General features: G+C 42.6%; 1 protein-coding gene across 2 annotated transcripts in view; it reads left to right on the top strand.

The window, feature by feature from the left end:
- HPS3 (HPS3 biogenesis of lysosomal organelles complex 2 subunit 1) overlaps positions 1–21,452 on the top strand; it is a 219,599-nt gene that overhangs the window by 182,902 nt on the left and 15,245 nt on the right. For both annotated transcript variants that reach the window (XM_069213380.1, XM_069213381.1), the window contains exons 14-15: positions 4,035–4,136; positions 20,845–21,051. In XM_069213380.1, the coding sequence (XP_069069481.1) occupies positions 4,035–4,136; positions 20,845–21,051 (309 nt within the window). The remainder of the gene's footprint in view (positions 1–4,034; positions 4,137–20,844; positions 21,052–21,452) is intronic.

Below are 21,452 nucleotides of genomic sequence, written 5' to 3'. Positions count from 1 at the left end.
CTTGAAACAACCACCCACACACAGCCCAGGCTTTGAAGGACAATCTGGGCAGTACATTCGAGTCTCCCTCCGGATCCCTCTTCAAGCACACAATCTACATTTCTTAGCTGGAAAGTATTTTTTGGGTGTGAGAGGAATGTGCTCAGCAAAGTGGCGATCTTTCAATCTAGCCACATCCTCCACCACTGCTTCTCTACAAACTCTTGCCTGTTCCACCACAATAAGGCTCTCTATCACTGTCTCCTGAAATTTCACAAATGCCATCTTTGACTCTGGAGACCTATCCTTAAACACAATAAAAGCATTAAAAGTTGGCAAGTGGAAGAGGTGAATTGCTAACTTCTTATACCAAACGTAAGACTTACGAAAGCAGTATAAGGTTCCAACCTCTTATCAACTCTATCTTATCCCAAGCCCCCCCCCCCCCCAGAGCCGGCTGAGCTTAGAGGCCAAAATCCACAGGTAGGCACTTTGCAAAAAACACCTCTGTTTTCTGTGAAAAAATATGTTGTGTCCATGTTGTGTTTTGGGCCATTTCCTTTCGTGGGCGCTACGCCTACCCACACAAGTGAGGTATCATTTTTATCGGGATACTTGGGGGAACGCTGGGTGGAAGGAAATTTGTGGCTCCTCTCTGATTCCAGAACTTTCTGTCACCGAAATGTGAGGAAAATGTGTTTTTTTAGCCAAATGTTGAGGTTTGCAAAGGATTCTGGGTAACAGAACCTGGTCAGAGCCCCACAAGTCACCCCATCTTAGATTCCCCTAGGTCTCTAGTTTTCAAAAATGCACAGGTTTGGTAGGTTTCCCTAGGTGCCGGCTGAGCTAGAGGCCAAAATCTACAGGTAGGCACTTTGCAAAATACACCTCTGTTTTCTGTCAAAAAATGGGATGTGTCCACGTTGTGCTTTGGGGCATTTCCTGCCGCGGGCCCTAGGCCTACCCACACAAGTGAGGTATCATTTTTATCGGGAGACTTGGGGGAACGCTGGGTGGAAGGAAATTTGTGGCTCCTCTCTGATTCCAGAACTTTCTGTCACCGAAACGTGAGGAAAATGTGTTTTTTTAGCCAAATTTTGAGGTTTGCAAAGGATTCTGGGTAACAGAACCTGGTCAGAGCCCCACAAGTCACCCCATCTTGGATTCCCCTAGGTCTCTAGTTTTAAAAAATGCACAGGTTTGGTAGGTTTCCCTAGGTGCCGGCTGAGCTAGAGGCCAAAATCTACAGGTAGGCACTTTGCAAAAAACACCTCTGTTTTCTTTAAAAAAATGGGATGTTTCCACGTTGCGTTTTGGGGCATTTACTGTCGCAGGCGCTAGGCCTACCCACACAAGTGAGGTATAATTTTTATTGGGAGACTTGGGGGAACGCTGGGTGGAATAAAATTTGTGGCTCCTCTCTGATTCCAGAACTTTCTGTCACCGAAACGTGAGGAAAATGTGTTTTTTTAGCCAAATATTGAGGTTTGCAAAGGATTCTGGGTAACAGAACCTGGTCAGAGCCCCACAAGTCACCCCATCTTGGATTCCTCTAGGTCTCTAGTTTTCAGAAATGCACAGGTTTGGTAGGTTTCCCTAGGTGCCGGCTGAGCTAGAGGCCAAAATCTACAGGTAGGCACTTTGCAAAATATAGCTCTGTTTTCTGTCAAAAAATGGGATGTGTCCACGTTGTGCTTTGGGGCATTTCCTGTCGCAGGCGCTAGGCCTACCCACACAAGTGAGGTATTATTTTTATCGGGCGACTTGGGGGAACGCTGGGTGGAAGGAAATTTGTGCCTCCTCTCAGATTCCAGAACTTTCTGCCAGAGAAATGTGAGGAACATGTGTTTTTTTAGCCAAATTTTGAGGTTTGCAAAGGATTCTGGGTAACAGAACCTGGTCAGAGCCCCACAAGTCACCCCATCTTGGATTCCCCTAGGTCTCTAGTTTTCAAAAATGCACAGGTTTGGTAGGTTTCCCTAGGTGCCAGCTGAGCTAGAGGCCAAAATATACAGGTAGGCACTTTGCAAAAAACACCTCTGTTTTCTTTCAAAAAATGGGATGTGTCCACGTTGCGTTTTGGGGCATTTCCTGTCGCGGGCGCTAGGCCTACCCACACAAGTGAGGTATCATTTTTATCGGGAGACTTGGCGAAACATAAATTAGAAAAACAAGTGTTATTCCCCTTGTCTTTCTCTACATTTTTTCCTTCCAAATACAGGAGAGTGTGTAAAAAAGACATCTATTTGAGAAATGCCCTGTAATTCACATGCTAGTATGGTCACCCCCGGAATTCAGAGATGTGCAAATAACCACTGCTCCTCAACACCTTATCTTGTGCCCTTTTTGGAAATACAAAGGTTTTCTTGATAGCTATTTTTTACTCTTTATATTTCAGCAAATGAATTGCTGTATACCCGGTATAGAATGAAAACGCACTGCAGGGTGCAGCTCATTTATTGGCTCTGGGTACCTAGGGTTCTTGATGAACCTACAAGCCCTATATATCCTCGCAACCAGAGGAGTCCAGCAGACGTAACGGTATATTGCTTTCGATAATCTGACATTGCAGGAAAAAGTTACAGAGTAAAACATAGAGAAAAATTGATGTTTTTTCCACCTCAATTTCAATATTTTTCTTTTTCAGTTGTTATTTTCTGTAGGAAACCCGTGTAGGATCTACACAAATGACCCCTTGCTGAATTCAGAATTGTGTCTACTTTTCAGAAATGTTTAGGTTTCTGGGATCCAGCATTGGTTTCATGCCCATTTCTGTCACTGACTGGAAGGAGGCTGAAAGCACAAAAAAATGTAAAAATGGGGTATGTCCCAGTAAAATGCCAAATTTGTGTTGAAAACTTGGGTTTTCTGATTCAAGTCTGCCTGTTCCTGAAAGATGGGAATCTGGTGAGTTTAGCACCGCAAACCCTTTTGTTGATGCCATTTTCATGGGAAAAACCACAAGCCTTCTTCTGCAGCCACTTTTTCCCATTTTTTTTTTTTTTAAACAAAATCTTCACTGTATTGTGGCTAATTTCTTGGCCTCCTTCAGGGGAACCCACAAAGTCTGGGTACCTCTAGAATCCCTAGGATGTTGGAAAAAAAGGACGCAAATTTGGCTTGGTTAGCTTATGTGGACAAAAAGTTATGAGGGCCTAAGCGCGAACTGCCCCAAATAGGCAAAAAAAAGGCCTGGCACAGGAGGGGGAAAAGGCCTGGCAGCGAAGGGGTTAATTAACATTTGAGCTAGTCTGGCCTCCAAAGAGCATCTCTGAAGTCTTGTTAAGAATATATTTCCCTTACAAGACAGACACATGGATCATTATTATAAAAACAGAGAGTCACCTAAAAATTGTTTCAAACATAGCGACCTAGAACATTCTTAAACATTCACAATATTATGGTTGATTCCATGAGAGACTTAGTCCAAAACATTCTGCACCTGCTAGTGGCACAATTGGTTGTAACAATCGTGTGTCATAATTCTTGTTTCCAGTTAGGAAACATCTAGAGGCAATCCAAATTCTGGGTCTTCCATTTGTTCTGAAACTAGGATTGTGTAAAATCAACACCTTCCGGGTCTCCTCTTTAAAAAAAAAAAAAACTTGTGGGTTCCAGAGTCAGATGTATTATGATGCACTGCAAATACAAACCGTGGATGTGCTTAATGTTTCTTTAGATTTCTGGCTTTATAGATTTGTAGTGAAAAAAGAAATAAGCTAAATAAAATTGACATGTATTTTCTAAAGACACCTTCAACCTGCTTTGGCTAATTTTACAAAACATGGTTAGCATTTCCAACACCCCACGCTGTATAACATAGTTATAATCCAGCTTTGTGTCTTTTAGATGTTTTCTGTATTTTACATGAACATTGTACACAGCAGTGTGCCTGTGTCACAGTTTAAAAAATCTGCTCTACAATTATTATTTTGGTCATGCAAGTCATTTACATTAATAGTTTATATTTTTAGTATGCTATATGGACATTGTTGAGGTGTTTGGGAAAAAGTGTTCTTTTATATTGATTTTCAAATAATTTATGTTTATTTCAGATTAATTCATGTGATCATTATGGCTTAATTTATCCATGGATAAGTGTGATGTCACCAGAATCATTAGCTGATGTATATAACATGGAACTTGCCAAATTACAGGTAACGAACAAACACAATGCACAAGCCCTCCAAGTTATCAAAATCTACTAAATATCGTACACATGTCCTAAAACAGTGGTTCCCAACTTTTTGATTTCTGTGGACCCCCACTTTACCATTAATGGAACCCAGGGACACCCACTGAATCATCATGGGAATCTGGGGACCCCCGCCTGGGTCATTACTGGAAGCTGGGGACCTAATTTGTCAATATTTGTTAATATTTTTTAATTTTCTAGGCCCTTGCGGACCCCCTCAGAAGGCTTCGCGGACCCCCAGGGGTCCCAGGACCACAGGTTGGGAACCACTGTCCTAATACGAGTAAAATGCTGATATGCGGAAATGCTTCCAGATTAGAAAATCCTGTTTACATTTTTGGGTCACTGGGTAAGGAAGGTATTATGGATTTAATGAAATGAATACTATCCCAAAGCTGATTGATGTTACTGCCACCTATATAAAAGGTTTATACATAACTGGCAGTTCGACGTATATAGCTTGGAACACCTAAGAAACCGGTAGCTAACTTTTTACAACTTTCCTTGTTTTTGTTTGTTTGTTTGTTTTCCATAGACTATGCATAGATATGTCTGTTGTCATGACCTAAAACACTGGCCTGGAACAGTGGAGTGGAAAAAAAAGATGATCCATCCTAAGAGAAGCCTCTGATGTGAACCATCCTGCTCATGCCACCTATCAAATGCTTAAATCCCTAGAGCCCCATAAGGGTCCAAATTCTGTCCATTATTACGTTACAGTGGATCCCTAAGGAGAAACACCTTTAATATAGGCTTCTTTGTAGCTCTACCCCATGTTCGCCTCTTCTTCCTCAAAAATCGTTGTTTACTTAACTGTTGCTCAAGCACTCTTCTGAGCTTCTACTTGTGACCTATTGGGCTAGTGACCCTGGATTCTTCTTATCTCCTTTTAAGGAACCCTTTCTTCAATTAAAACATCCATGCTCACAGCATTGGCACACCCAAAATTTGTTTTCACATTAACCTGTGCTTTATACTTTTCAATTAGAAAATTAAATCACAATTTTAATGAGACTCGGAGCCTTTATCTGCTTCAAAGTATGGTACCAAAATAATGTGGATTTATTATCATGTTGCAAAACCATTGTAGCTAAAATATATGATAATAAAAAATATTGTCAATTAAAGTGTTCATAAGTAAGTATACTACTGCATCGTAGGATCTTCATTGATAGTCATAAACGTTGAATAATTCCCCACGGTCCGCACAGACCCTGGAACACCTTCTTCAAAATATTTAAATCGTGAGGAAAATGTATTTGAAGAGTGTCTATTACGCAAATTAATTTTCCATATAGCTTTAGTTTAGTCTGTGAGGGGAGTCATTTGCCTTCCTAAAGCTGCAGAACAAACATTTGAAGCTGTTAAATAGATTTTGAATGTGCTGCACTTTGTCACGGAAAAGCTACCTTTGTACCAGAATGATGAGGAGAAAATGCAGGCTGACACGCTAACACTGACAGAGGTTAAAAAGAAGCCTGTTACTTTAAGAACCCCAGAGGCATCCCCCCTTCCACAATGTATCATAGTACCAGTTTGCCTGTGAGAGTCCGTTCTTTATTTCCAGCTCCTACAGGCAAGATCTCTGAACACCTCAGATGTTTTTTCCACACCTTCAAAACATTCATTTTCATCTTCAGAGCGTTTCCGAAGCATTTCACTCAACATTTTAACATCCCCTCTGTCAAGTAAATTAATTTTTTCCTAATTCTGACAAAATGTTTTAGTCAGAATGCCGTTCACACACAGAGGAAAAGGAATAAAAGTTGAGACCCCAAACATGGTCCCACCAGCTATAGATACAGCATATTAGTTTTGAAAAAACTGCCCTCACCTACTAATATTGGCATGCTTCATCATAGGGCAGTGGTTCCCAAACTTTTTTGATCCCCGGCTCCTTTGACCTATTGGCCGTGTTGGCCACGGCTCCCCGTTATGTTACTTTTTTTGGCGGGTGGGGGAACGTAATCTCAGCCTGTACCTGTACCTACACTATTTACCGTTTGTCTTCTTTATTCTCTCCTTCACGTTGCTGAAAACCATTTATTGGAAACAATTTTTGTTACAGGGATATTATTAATGGTACTTTGGCGCCCTCCGCTGGTCAGAATAATTAATGCAGGGTGTTTTTTTCCAATACCACGAGGAAAAGCTACAGATTCAAAGCACCTCCGAGTGGTTTCCAGACTGTGTGCGGCGCCCCTGGCTAGTTTTGACGGCGCACCAGGGAGCCGCGGCGCACAGTTTGGGAACCACTGTCATAGGGCGATGCTAAAACATTTCGATGCTAGCCAACGTTAGGAATGGAGCAGAAGGGAGGGGAAACTAATAACATAGACCAATATAAATCAAATCAAATCAAATCATTAACATTTATAAAGCGCGCTACTCACCCGTGCGGGTCTCAAGGCGCTAGGGGGGAAAGGGGGGGTTATCGCTGCTCGAACAGCCAAGTCTTTAGGAGTCTCCGGAAAGCGGAGTGGTCCTGGGTGGTCCTGAGGCTGGTGGGGAGGGAGTTCCAGGTCTTGGCTGCCAGGAAGGAGAAAGATCTCCCACCCGCCGTGGAGCGGCGGGTGCGAGGGACGGCAGCAAGTGCGAGGCCAGCGGAGCGGAGGGTGCGGGTGGGGACGTAGAAGCTATATACGGGGATCAGACACACACAACACCTCATTCATATGGTTGAAACTATCTCAGGTGATACCACACTCAATCTTTATTCCAAAGTTCACCGGAGAGGATTAAAAGACAATCAGCAATAGGTGGTGAAACGGGGACATAATCACCCCATACCCCAAATAGCTGTTAAAGGTCAACATGTTTCTTTCGGCAGTTTTCATCGCCCCTACAGGTCAGTCAGCCTTCATCAGGACCATCGATCCCCTTTAATTCATATTTCATACCCTACCTGTAGTGCCTTCAAATTGTGACCAAATATGTTTTGGTTCAATTGTCTTCCTGTCTGTTAGAACACACACTCAGGATTGCCTACGAGGGAACATAAAAACACACATTTAAGATTATGCACAGTGCCTGTTTAATCCACACCTTGCCTCTTGCTCCCTCATATTATTATATTTGTACCCATATACCCTTAGCCCCATCAAAATGCATGCACTCCATGCTCAATTCATTACCAAATCGGGAATTATTAATGCAGTTCACGTGCAACGACATCCTTCACAAGCCCATCACCCCAAATCGTGACCACTAACTCAGGTTACTCAATATGTGTAAAAACTTTTTTAAAAAAGAATACATTTACCGAGTTATCATTGTCAGTCTCCAAAACTAGAGTTCAGTGGGAGCACCTCCCTGTAGTCACACACTGAATGTAAACACAGACAAATGTACACAGGTCTTACATTAAGTAATTCTTCCCCCTCATTAGTTCAAAATCTCTCCCTCAATCGAAAAGCCTGCACCTCCCACCCCCCCGCTCACCTTGTCAAGGGACCGGTGCCACCCGTCTGCCCAACGTAACTCCCTGTAGGTCACGGAGCCGTTCATTGCTTCTCGTCTTATTTCCTTTTTCCCGTGGTCAGGTGATCGCGTCTACCCTCCAACCAACTAGACTGTTCTATCTCCATGGTACCGTAACACATTCAACATGTTGGTAGGACATCACTAGTCCTCTTTCACAATGAGCACCTCTCAAAAGCCAATAAACATGCTAATTTGCCCCTCATGCCCAAATTCACTCATTAACAGCCACAATGCTGAACACATCTAATTCTTTCACAAGCGCTCGTTACAGTGCTGTGGAAAAAATATGTATTTACTCAGAAAGATTTCCGTGAATGCTTGCCACATTTGAGGTATACGGGTACCAAAACCCCAATACTAACGGCTCGCTGGGTAACTTATGTTTAGTGACTAACCTCCAGTTTACAGGGCAGTGTAGCAGTGGACTCAGTCAGCCTCTACACTAATAGATTGTTTAGAAATTGGTGAGCCCTCTTGAACCATTTCCAAAAGATCTTGCTGTCTGGAAGGGGGTAGATCAGACAAAGGATTTTGTGCCAGATGTGAAAAGCATTTTGCATGGTGCAAACTGCAAAAATCGCAGTTTGCGCCATGCAAAATGCCTTTTGAGATGCACATTCACAATCTGCGAGTCGGTACCGACTCGCAAATTGTGAATGCGACTCGCAAATAGGAAGGGGAGTCCCCTTCCTATTTGCGACTCGCATCACTATGCTAAATTGCTTTGTGACCGCAAATGCGGTCGCAAAGCAATTCGCAGTTACCACCAGTGTCACACTGGTGGTAACCCATTCACAAAAGGGAAGGGGTCCCCAAGAATGTTGCCAATAAGGGTTTTTCAGAGCAGGCAGCGGTCCTAATGTGGTGGGGCTTTGCGACCCCATAGCGACTCGCAGTCGGTGTCTGAGACACCGCACTGCATCCGATTTTGCGAATTGGAAATTGTGAGTCACACCGACTCGCAATTTCTGATTCGCAAAATCGGAAATTGCTACATCTGGCCCTTTGTTCCATCCCAAACTTCTCTGTGATATGTGCCTAGCAAGGCAGCTGCATTGGCATTCCTTAAATGGGTGGAGGCTCTCCCACAGGTCTTTTTGCCAATAGCATCCATCTATTTGCTATCCCTATCCGGTGCAGCCATGAGCTCAGGTTCAGAAGCAGGTCTATGCCTAACCGCCATAGCAATTATTGAATTGGTTTAGGATTCATTTAAAGAAGATCAGGATCCTCTTGTGGAGGCTTGTATTTTTTGAGTAGCCTTAGTGTTGCAGCCTTAACTGTAGCCAGAGTAAGGAATTTTGCATTGACTATGCCCAGAAGACCTGGAAGAGGAGGTAGAAGAGGTCTTGGAGTTGTTCTTGGCTGCAAAGTTTTGAGGATAACACATACTGTTGGTTGAGGTGTATGCAAATTAGTGTTCAGTTTTGTAGCCCAGCTAACTAAAGCATCTTAAAATGTAAGGATATTGCCTACTGTTGATATCCTACAAGGGGACTGAGGTGGAGAGGCTGGAGTATAAAAATAATGCATTGAGCTAGAATATGTCAATCTTGACGGTGATCTGGCGTGTGAGGGAGTTATAGACTTTCTGTCAGAAGGCGTTCTTGGTGGAGTTGCCCAAACCAGAAATGGAGATTTCCATTTCCAAAGATGACATGGATGTGGCTTTTAAGAACCTTTTAATGGGTGACAGATTTAAAGAGCATAAAGAAATCTGCAGAGGGTTGTCTGCAGGTATTAAAGGCTTTACAGAATGAAGCAGAATATCCATATGAACAATTGAAGCCTCACAGGAACACAGAACATTTTGGGGAAGAGGACAGTCTGATTTGAGAAACTCTTGAAGTAGAGATAGGTGGTATTAACATCATGCAAGTCTTTTTTAGCTGGAACCGGTCTTTAGCAGTGAAATATGTCTTTTTGATGTCAAATGGTGCATCTTCAACGTCAAATGATGTGATTTCGATGACAAACATGAACTCTTGATGTCTAACAGTGTAACTTTGATGCTGAATGTGAGTGTGACACTGGTGAAGTAGACGATGTTGTAGTCCTCAGTGTCGACTGCTGTGACATTCTCGCTATTGGCCATGAGGATGAACGGTGGCAATGGTGTGTCAACGTTGACCCTTCCTTGGAGGGTAACAAGCTGGCACCAAAACTCTTGATGGCAATGTCGATACTCAGTGCCGATGGGAGAGCTGCCAATGTTGATGTATGGAAGGAGATTTTGTTACCTGGAGATCACCTTGTGTGGGAGCCCCTACCAGATTTTTGTAATTTCTCAGCAGAAGTTTTCTCTCTTCTGTTTTCATTTCTTTCATTAAACCTCATAGTCTGACACCCTCCCTGTCTTTAAATGTCCTTTTTGACATTTTCTTATAAATATCACATCCTTTTGTCTGGTGTGATGGTGAAAGACAAACCACACAGACTTTGTGAGCATCTGAGCTCCCGCTCTTCCTTCTACTTGAAGCGCAGTTTGTAAAAAGTGAAGGCATTCTCACTAGCAACACACAGCTGAGGGGAGAAAACCTTGTCCAACCTCCCGATCTATGAACCAATCACACACAGAGGATAAGGAATAAGAGTTGAGACCCCAAACGTGGTCCCACCAGCTACAGATACAGCATAATATTTTGGAAAAAACTGCCCTCACCCACTAATAGTGGAATGCTTCGTCATAGGGCGATGTCAGCCTCTCTGCCATCTCATTCTGCCATGGCATTTTCCTAAGTTTATCATCCCAACTGCATTTATCTTCTTTAAAACTTGATGCCCAGTTGAAGATAGTGAACTTAACCATTTCAGATGCCTCATTATTTGCATAACATACTGAGGAACAAATGCTCAGGATGAAGAATGAGGTGGAAACACTAAAAGCTGTAGGTCTTGAAGAACAAAACAATGTTTGCAGACAGTATAAATTTAGAGATATAAAGTACTACTACCATAGGGTTCAAGACCCTAAGTGGCTTTATCAATCTTCACAACAACAGAGACAATCACAAAAACCATACCTAAGGCGATTCCAAAAGAGAAGTTCTACTCTAACAAAATCTTTACAGCCCAAAGGCAAGAACTCCTCAACCAGTAAACCATGAAAATCAGACTCCTCCATCACAGTGTCCCACTCCTGTGGTAGGTGGTGAAATTCTTCCTGGAAGAGTGAAAACCCATAACCTCGGACAGAAGGGTGCTAAACATACAAAACGGATATGCATTCCAATTCAAGCAAACTCCTCCACATGTTCACCCACAGCTCATGTCAGCAACTTGTCTAACCAGCCAACAGCAAGAGACGTCTTTTCTACCACAAAAGCAAGCAATAGAGAAGATTCCCTCAGACCAGATCAACAAAGGTATTGACGCAAGGTTCTTTCCAGCCTAAAAGAAAAGTCTTTCGAAGCAGTTTGTGCCAATTCTGGATCTCAGATTCCTCCATCAAATATTCCCACAGATCAGAAAAGATGCCTGGATATGCACAATAAACTTACAGGATGTGTATTTCCATATTCCAGTCTCTTATCATCACAGACAATAAACAATAATTACCAATACACTTTGCTTCTTTTCAGCCTCAAATCAGTTCCTCGAACCTTCTTCAAATGCATGGCGGTGGTAGCACCACAACTATTAAGAAGAGGAATTTTTCTGTATCCATACCTGAATGACTTACTAAAAGCAGAGTCTCTTTGGAAGGCGAAGAAAGACTTCACTATCACAACAAACCTATTGTCCGAACTAGGGGCCATATTTATACTTTTTGACGCAAAACTGCGCTAACGCAGTTTTGCGTCAAAAAAATTAGCGTTAGCCGCCGGCGCTGCCTGGTGTGCGTGGAAAAAAACTACGTACACCAGGCAGCGCCGGCGTAGGGGGATATGGAGCTTGGGCGTCAAAAAATGGTGCAAGTCAGGCTGAGGCAAATTTTTCGCCTCAACCCGATTTGCGCCATTTACCTTAATGTCCCTGGGATTGGTCCCTCCAGCCTTGGGTGTCCTCCTGGGGTGGGCAAGGGTGGCAGGGGGTGTCCCTGGGGGCATGGGAGGGCACCTCTGGGCTCCTTCCGAGCCCACAGGTCCCTTAACGCCTGCCCTGAGCAGGCGTTAAAAAATGACTCTAACGAGGGTAGACGTCATTTTTTTTGACCCGCCCACTCCCGGGCGTCATTTTTGCCCGGGAGTATAAATACGACGCACATGCCTCTGAGTCATTTTTTAGTAGGGAACGCCTACCTTGCATATCATTAACGCAAGGAAGGTGTCCGCGCTAAAAAATTACGCTCCAAGATCTTTGGCGCTCGACGCGTCGAACGCCAAAGTATAAATATGGAGTTAGTTTTGCGTCGGATTTGCGTAAAAAAAAAACGACGCAAATCCGGCGCAAACAGAGTATAAATATGCCCCTAGGTTTTCAAATCAAGTTCGACAAATCGATCTCCATACCAATTTAGTGCCCCTCTTTTTACAGGAAACAAAATCATATACACGAAAGGAAAAATTGTGTTCTATGGCATGGGTACCTGTAGACACACATGCTTTGCAGCATAGGTCCGCCATCTAGTGGTGGGCTCTGAGTGTTACAAGGTGTTTTTCTTCAAAGAAGGTTTTCTAGTCACAAGATCGAGTGACTCTTCCTCTCGGTGATCCTGCGCATGGGCATGGGGTCCTTTGTTAGGTTGTTTTCTTTACGCCGTCGGGTTCGAACGTGTTTCCTCTCACTCCGGTGGATCTCATTTCGGGCCTTCTGGACTTATTCTACCTTTTTATAATACCAGCGGGTTTGTCTTGGTCACATTTTCTACCTGTAGTTGATCCGATTAAACCATTGAGTCGATTTCTTTCCACCCTTACAAGGGGCCTCTCCCTTTTAGGGCCTACTTCAATGTTGGGCTGATGGAACAAACTCAGCTTCGATTCTGTCCTCGGTTCACGCCAAGTTCCCATTCACCAACCAGCATTCTGTGTGTAATCTCGATCTCCCCTCCATCGGTAGTAGACTTGCGATGCCTGCAGATCATTTAGATCTTGGAAGACTCTCCAGGACCAAAGAGCTCCTCGACTGGAAATGGCATCCAAGTCCACAGAAGATACACCCGATATTCTTGGTGTGGAACACGCGCAGGAGGAATAAGAACATAGTACGCCACTTTCCATCAGAGACCCTGATTTTGAACGCAACTCCGATGCGGACAGCCACTCCATACCTCCGGTGCAGTACATGAGTATACCTGCCACGTCACACCACCCAAAGATATTAAAAAAAAGTCTCCAGCACTGGTCCTCGGTACTCCACTGCCTTTGGGCCATAGTCGGATCCGAGCCAAAAAGTAGACACATCAGTTTTGGAGCCAAAAAAACATTTATCTATTTCGGACCCAACACTTTCGGTTCGAGCAAAACACTCGGTGACTAAACCTTCAGAGCCGAAAGCTACAAGTAGTAAATCTGCTACATCCACACAAGAAACCTCAGACATACAGCCAATTTTAGAGGTCACCGACACTAGACAGCGCAAATTACAAATTCAAAAGGACACTGGATGAATAATTGCTTCTCCTCCAATGACTATTAAAAGGAAGTTCACCTTTCAGGAGATCTTAGATGCTAGACCTCCACCAAAAAAGGTCTCAAAGGACAAAGAGAGAGAAAAGACCTTAAACCAGAAACAGCCTTTGCCACCACATTCTCCTCTTCCTCCCACACCAGCACAACCACCATCACCCACATATGAGAAGCAACAGACATCCTCGGCATCCCCACACAGGGATGATCTTCGTGATGTTCAGCAGAATACGGATCCATGGGATCTATTTGACCCTGATCCTATTACCTCAAACGATCCAAACTTGTACCCTGCTAGACCTTCTCCACCAGAAGACACTACAGCATGCAGTCAGGTCATAACAAGAGAAGCTCCATACCATAATGTGCAGATAAACACAGACTCGATAGAGGAGGATTTCCTTTTTAATACATTAACATCCACACATAAGGACCAGCAATGCCTCCCAGTGCTACCTAGGATGCTTAGGAATTCATCTGATATTTTTAAGGAACCTGTGAAGGCCAGAATTATCACTCATAGAGTAGAGAAAAAAATATAAACTGTCTCTCTCAGACCCAGTTTTCATAGGAACTCAATTTCTACTGGATTCAATATTGGTTAGTGCAGCAAGGAACAAGGCTAACAGCTGGTCAACATGGGATGCTTCTCCTCCAGATAAGGAGAGCAAAAAGCTAGGCACTGCATTAAAAAGGGTAGTCTCACAAGCGGTAAACCATTGGAGAATAGCTAACTCCCAATCTTTTTTAGCTAGGTACGACAGGGCCCACTGGGACGAGGTGGAAGAATTGCTGCAGTACCTTCCACCAGAGCATCAAAAGCGAGGATGGCAAATAGTGACAGAGGGACAGGCAATTTCCAATAACGCTATTAGATGCACCACAGATGTGGCTCACACTGCAGCTAGAGGCATAAACACAGCTTAGTCATCAGAAGACCTGCTTGGTCAAGATGTTCAGGCTTCAAACATGAGATGCAACAAGCTGTCTTAAGCATGCCTTTTGACAAGGGACATCTGTTCAGCCCAGAATAGGACACAACTGTAGAGAGGCTGAAGAAAGATTCTGAGACGGCTAAGGTGATGGGTGCATTATACACTAAACCTGCTAGAGGAAGCTTTCATAGGCCACAATTTAGAGGAGGCTTCAAACCAGCAGCCACAGAAACAACATCAATTTCACACTAACAACAGACCTCACCGTTTTACACAAGAGGTTCATTTCAAGGTTCCTACAGAGCATCCAATAATAGAGGAAGAGGCAAACCATCAACTTCCAGAGGTTCCTTTACTGCCACTAAGCAACAACTCACTCACCATCCTCAAAGCCCACACATCTCCTGTGGGAGGAAGACTGGTAAATTTATATCCACAATGGCAAGACATCACTTCAGACCAATGGGTTCTGTCAAATACCCAACATGGTTATTGTCTGGACCTCATTACTATTCCACCAAACATTCCCCCTCGTTCACACAGACCTACTCAGGACCATCTCAGTGTACTAAAATAGGAGGTACAATCACTACTACTCGAAGGAGCCATACCCAGATTCCAACAGGGATCAGGAGTATATTCACTATACTTCCAAATACCAAAAAAAGACTGCACATTAAGGCCAGTTCTAGATCTCAGGCCTCAATCTATACATTCTCTCAGAACACTTTCACGTGGTCACTTTAAAGGATGCCTTATTACAAAAAGGAGATTACATGACATTAGATCTTGAGGATGCATATTTCCACATACCCATACATCGAGCACAATGCAAATACCTAAGATTTGCATTGCGGGAAAGTGCTACCAATTCAAAGTACTACCATTCGGAGTAACAACAGCACCAAGGGTGTTTACCAAATGTTTAGCGTAGTTGCAGCAGTTCTCAGAAGACAACACATACATGTCTTCCCATATGTAGACTGGCTAATAAAGGCCAGTACAAGTAAAGTCTGTCAACAACACATTCAGTATACAATAGATCTCCTACACACTTTGGGATTCACGCTGAATTACCTAAAATCCCACCTACAACCATTACAAATGCAACCGTATTGGAAAGCAATTCTCAACACTCAGTCAGGATTAGCATCCCTAAACCCTGCAAGGATTCAGGCACTTCAAGACCTAATATCTCAACTACACCACAACCACACTTTACAGAGAAGTTAGTGATGAAGTTATTAAGAATGACAGCTTCATGTATAGTCATAGTTCCAAATGCCACACGGCACATGAGGCCACTGCAGTAGTGCCTCTCAACAGTGGTCTCTAGTGTTGTTGGACTGCCAGACTTCACGCTTTCTACAATGGTGGAATCACACAAATCTATCTAAAGGGCAGCCCTTTCTGGATCCTGTGTCTCAGGCCACCATCCCAACAGATACATCACAGACAGGTTGGGGAGCTCATCTCACCTATCTCACCATATAAAGGGAATGGGACTCCAACCAACTGCCTTACCACATAAAGTATGTGGAATTACAAGCAGTATTCCTCTCCCTCAAAGCTTTTCTGGCACAAATTGCACACAAGGTAGCATTAATACACACAGACAATATGACAACAATGTATTATCTGCAAAAACCCGGGGGGGGGACACTCATCCCAGTTGTCCCTTTTTGCCTAGTCAATTTGGCAATTCAAATAGTGGGTATCTCCCAGGGATGGACAATCAACAGGCGGACCTAAAAAGCAGGAAGCAGCAACAAGTCCACAATGGGAAATTTTACCTGCAAGTACTTAAAAATGTGAGGAACTCCTGACATAGACCTATTCGCCACAAAAGAAAACTCAAAATGCCAAAGCTTCGCATCCAGGTACCAACACCCATAATCTAAGGGCAGTGCTCTATGGATGAACTGGTCAGGGATATTTGCTTATGCTTTTCCGCCTCTCCCACTCATTCTATTTCTGGTACAGAAGATGAGACAAACCTCACTCACCTTAATTCTCATAGCTCCCACATGGGCATATCAACATTGGTACACAACAATGCTGGATCTATCTGTGGTACCTCATCACGAGCTACCAAACAGACCAGAGCTGTTGACCCAAAACAGAGGTCAAATCATACACCCAAATCCCAGCACACTCAATTTTGCAATATGGCTCCCGAAGTCATAGAGTTTGGTTACTTATAACTCCCATCTGAATGCATGGATATTTTAAAAGAGCTAGGCAGTCCCACAACTCGACAATGTTATGCTGCTAAATGGAAATGTTTTGTATACTGTTGTCAACCCAAAAATATTGACCCACTTAAGGCTTCAGTACAAGATATTGTATGCTATTTGTTACACTCACAGAAAGCGAATCTGGCAGATTCCTCAATTAGGCTTCATTTAGCGTAGCAGCTATAGCAGCTTATCTTCAAACAGACAGTATATTTCCCTGTTTACAATTCCTGTTATAAAAGCTTTTATGGAGTGACTTAAGAGAGTGATCCCACCTAAAGTTCCTCCAGCTTTTGCATGGATATTAAACATTGTACTTACAAGACATATGGGCCCACCATTTGAACCCATGCATTCTTGTACCGTAAAGTTCTTATCATGGAAGATTGTTTTTTTAGTAGCAATAACTTCTTTAAGAAGAAATACAGAAATTCAAGCTTTCACTTTAGAAGAACCGTTCTTTCAGATTCATAAAGACAAATTAGTTCTTAGGACACCTTTTCTTATCAATCAGTCAATGGATTTGCCAGTCTTCTTTCCACATCCAGATTCAGTTGCTTATAGAGGCCTAGACACTCTTGATGTTAAAAGAGTTCTCATATACTATATAGACAGAACAAATGACTTTAGAAATTCAAAACAACTTTTTGTAGCATTTTCAGAACCTCACAAGGGTAATCCTATCTCAGAAAATGGATTAGCCAGATGGATAGTGAAATGTATTCAAGCTAGTTATCTTAAAGCCAAAGGATAGTTGCCAGTAGTTCCTAAAACTCATTCCGCTAGGAAAAAAGGAGCTTCAATGGCATTCTTAGGCAACAAACCAATAGCAGACATATGTAAAGCTGCTACATGGTCTACACCACACACATTTATTAAACACTACTGTGTAGATGTGTTAGCTCGCCAACAATCAAATACTGGACAGGCAGTACTTAGGACATTATTTCAAGCTACTCCAACTCCTACAGGCTGAACACCACTTATTTGGAGGGGACTGCTTTACAGTCTATGTAAAGCATGTGTATCTACAGCTACACATGCCATCGAACGGCAAATATTACTTACCCAGTAGACATAGACATCTGTTCGTGGCATGTAGTGCTGTAGAGTCACATGTGCCCTTCCTCCTTCCCAGGAGCCTGTAGCTGTTGCAGTACCATGTATTGTAAATATATGTATATACGTTGCATGGACATCTCATTTTTTATATCCATCTATGTACACGTGTACACACTGTTTACTTCACCCGCCAGAGGGAAAACAGTCCTCAAAGGACTCGATCCCCATGTGCAGTATCACCAAGAGGAGGAGTCACTTGATCTTGTGACTCGAAAACCTTCTTAGAAGAAAAACAACTTGTAACACTCCAAGCCCAACACTAGATGGTGGACTTATGCAAAGCATGTGAATCTACAGCACTGCATGCCACAAATAGATGTCTTCTTGGTAAGTAACATTTTCCTTCCTTCGGAGGAGGAGAGGGTATCATCAATATAGATGAAAGGTGCACGTTTAATTCAGCAACTCAAACCAACTGTCCGTCAGGTAGCATCTCTTCTGGAATCGTGGCATCCTGCATATTCATGGAGCCAAATTCAAGGCTGTTCATGAGACCTCTTCAGGTTTGTCTAGAGGATCAATGGTCTCAGAAAACTGGCAGTTGGGAAGATCAAATACATCGGACAGACAATGCACTCAATCTCTGACCTGGTGGACCAAGTCTCACAAGCTACTAGCAAGGGGAAAGTTTTCTGAAGGAAACACCCTCACAAGCTATAGTCACAGACACTTCACCTTTAGGATGGGGTGCACATATGAACCACCTTACAATTCATGGGCGTTGGTCACAAAGGGAGAAGTCTTATGACGTAAATGTTTTAGAGCTAAAAGCTGTGAATCTAGCTCTCAAGGCTTTTCTTTCATCTCTCACTTCTAAAAATCTAATGAGTCAAGACAACACAACTACAATGTACTATATCAACAAACAAGGGGGAAAAAAATCAAGACAACGATCTCTCCAGGCTGAAACAGTATAGCACTGGGCACTAGTCAGAGTTTTATCACTCACAGCCTTCCACAATCAAGGAGTCTAAAATGTAGGAGACTGTCTAATTCGGTTTCACAAGGGAAATTACGAGTATGTTCTCAACGAAGAAGTAACAAACAACATCTTTAAAGAGTGGAGTACACCAATATTGGATTTGTTTACCACAGCACGAAACAAAAGATGCTGAGACTTTGCATCCAGGGTACCACAACCACACTCTCTGGCAATGCCGTTCTGATCAGCGAGTGGATTCCATTTATCTATGCTTTTTCACTTATTCCTCTAATAGCATGAGTAATTGAGAAGTTACGGAAATCGAACCTCAGAAAGATTTTCATTGCACCGGAGTGGCCTAGATAGCGCTGATACACAACTCTTCTCAAACTATGCATTACATTCACAAACGTCTTCCTCTCAGACCGGATTTGCTATCCAGACTTCACGGCCAGATTCTACACTCAGCTTTCCAATCCCTGAATTTGTCAGCATGGCTCCTGAGATCACACAGTATGGCTATTTAAGCCTACCTGAAGAATGTATGAACATCCTTAAAGAACCAAAGAGACCATCTACACAATCATGTTATGCCCTCAAGCCAAAACACTTTTGTATGTGGTATCAGAACAATGGCCATGATCATATTAATGGGTAAGGGAACGTCGTACTTCCATAGTTACTTAACTTGGCCAAATCAGGTCTACAGTTTTCTTCCATTAAAGTACACTTAACTGCGATTACTGTTCATCACTGTAATATTCATACAGGAAAGCTCCCATGCAACCATCTATGTTCAAGATTCCCATGATTAAGGATTTTTTCAGAAGGACTTAAAAACGTTTTCCTCAAGTCAGGAGATCATCTCCTCCTTGGTAATTAAACTTAGTACTATCAAAGTTAATGGGTCCTCCATTCAACCCCTTCCACAAATCAACATTACAACAACTGCCTTTTTATAACCATTACCTCTGCATGAAGGGTACGTGAGCTGCAGTCATTGTCATCTTTAGAACCATTTACAGATTTTTTTTAAATCATAATAGAGTAGTTCTGCGTAGACATCCTTCATTTTTACCTAAGATAGTCTCAGATTTTCATATTAATCATTTGCATATGTCTGGGTCCAGACTGGAATGGCATGGCAAGCAAAAAACAATAGTAGAAGCACATAGTATATGACATAACCATAATCCAGACAGGATCCCCCAATGGTTTTAATTCTAAGGTCTTATTATTGAATGTCCATCAACCAAGGGCCTGTGTTAGTATTTTAAGCTGATAAAAAAATAGACACAGCACAGAAGACCAGAGGAGCCATAGATAAGTCCATATGCCAGGAACAATGCTGTAAACCCTTGTTGACTGATCTCTTAAGTATTGATGAAGTGTCAACATGAGCCTCAGTCTAATGTCATTCACTGCCGACATACTGGATACTCCACTGTGATCTATAGCCACCTAAGGGCTATACACCTGGTTACCATCTTCACAAATTAGACATCTAGCCACTCCTTAGATGAACGAAGCCAGAGAAATGGTGTTCTAATGAGGCATCTGTTTAGGAGAAATTAAGATTTCCTTCACAAATACTGTTAAGCTTAAAAAGCACTACAAGCAATTAACCAACAGCTATGTGCCTTGTAAAATGTAGTTATGTCAGTTCATTGAGATATAGTTCCAGCATTCATGAACAAATACAGTTGCAAAGGATAAATGGAATGAGGACATTTCAGTACAACTAAACCTGGAGGTTGTAAAACTACACCAGTTCGTTCAACAAGGATTACTGAGGATTTACATTTACCTCTTACTCTGAGAACATAAGTTAAGGAGTTTATTGATGGCCCCAAATGCTTTTCAAGCTCAGATGTACTGTGAAAATTACAGAAAATTGTCATTGGCTACTAACGTAGCTTCATGGCCAGGGGGTTTTGTTATGACATCAAGCAAAGAATATGTTTGTTTTCCAATATACTTTAGATTGCATGATATGATTTCAGTACACCCATTATAATAAGAGACGTGTTTGGTGGCATGGGTTGGCATACATCAGTAGCATGAAAAGGAACTCAAGGCTCTTAGCTAGTTCAGGCATGGAAGGTTGGATGCCATCGCTCTGTTTGGGTGGCAAATCACTGCTCTAATTGGGTTCCAGTGGGTCTCAGTGCCTGACCCTGCAATTGCTAGATTAATAATGGATAAAAGATGCAAAATAACACTTGTTTCGGAAAATGGGGTTGCAAAGGATGCTTCCTGTACTAATAAATGACTCTACCGATATATTATGGAAGAGAGAGATTCCAAAATTAACAAAGAAAGACCTCTTCAAATCTACATCTATTCGTTCTCAGTTGTAATTTTAATACTGCTAACATGCATTTCTGTTTTATCTCTCCAGGCTCTTCTGTGTGGTCCATCAGTTGATATCATTTCGGTTATTCCTTCCTTGGAATCCATACCAGAAGACAATAATGCTGCTCTTAGCATTCATGTTCTCTGTAAAACGCGACTGGGAAATTATGAGGATTCCATTGACAGTCTTTTGGACCAGTGTCCTGAAGCAGTTATAACATATGCCAGCCACGAGTTTAAGGATGGAAGACAGGTAGTAGTCTCAATTTTTTTTAAGCTTTTTGTTATGTGTTTGGGTTGTGGAGTATCCACTCCAAAAACAACGTGATTGAAGGCATGCTTGTTTAATTTCTGCCACTGGTGATTGCTCGGGCCGCATTCCAGACCATCATTTTTTGGCCTCTGTGCCACTTAGACCAATATATGCTTTATGCAAATAAGTCTTGGTCCCTCTCCATTAGGAACTGTCCAGGCCGAACTCCCAGGCCCCCTTAGATGAAGCTCAAGCAGGCAGGTTTCAACCTACTTTTGGAGTACGCAGCTAAAGAGATAGAATGCAAGTATGTTTTTTGGTGATGAGGCCAATGGAAAGCCCTGATATTCCTGAATGCCGACGTATATGTGAATGACGGTTTACACACCTGCAGCTGGCAT

Source organism: Pleurodeles waltl, chromosome 11, assembly GCF_031143425.1.
Source record: "Pleurodeles waltl isolate 20211129_DDA chromosome 11, aPleWal1.hap1.20221129, whole genome shotgun sequence".
Taxonomy (NCBI): domain Eukaryota; kingdom Metazoa; phylum Chordata; class Amphibia; order Caudata; family Salamandridae; genus Pleurodeles; species Pleurodeles waltl.
Note: the sequence above shows the minus strand (reverse complement) of the source record. Positions and strands in the feature narration are given on the sequence as shown.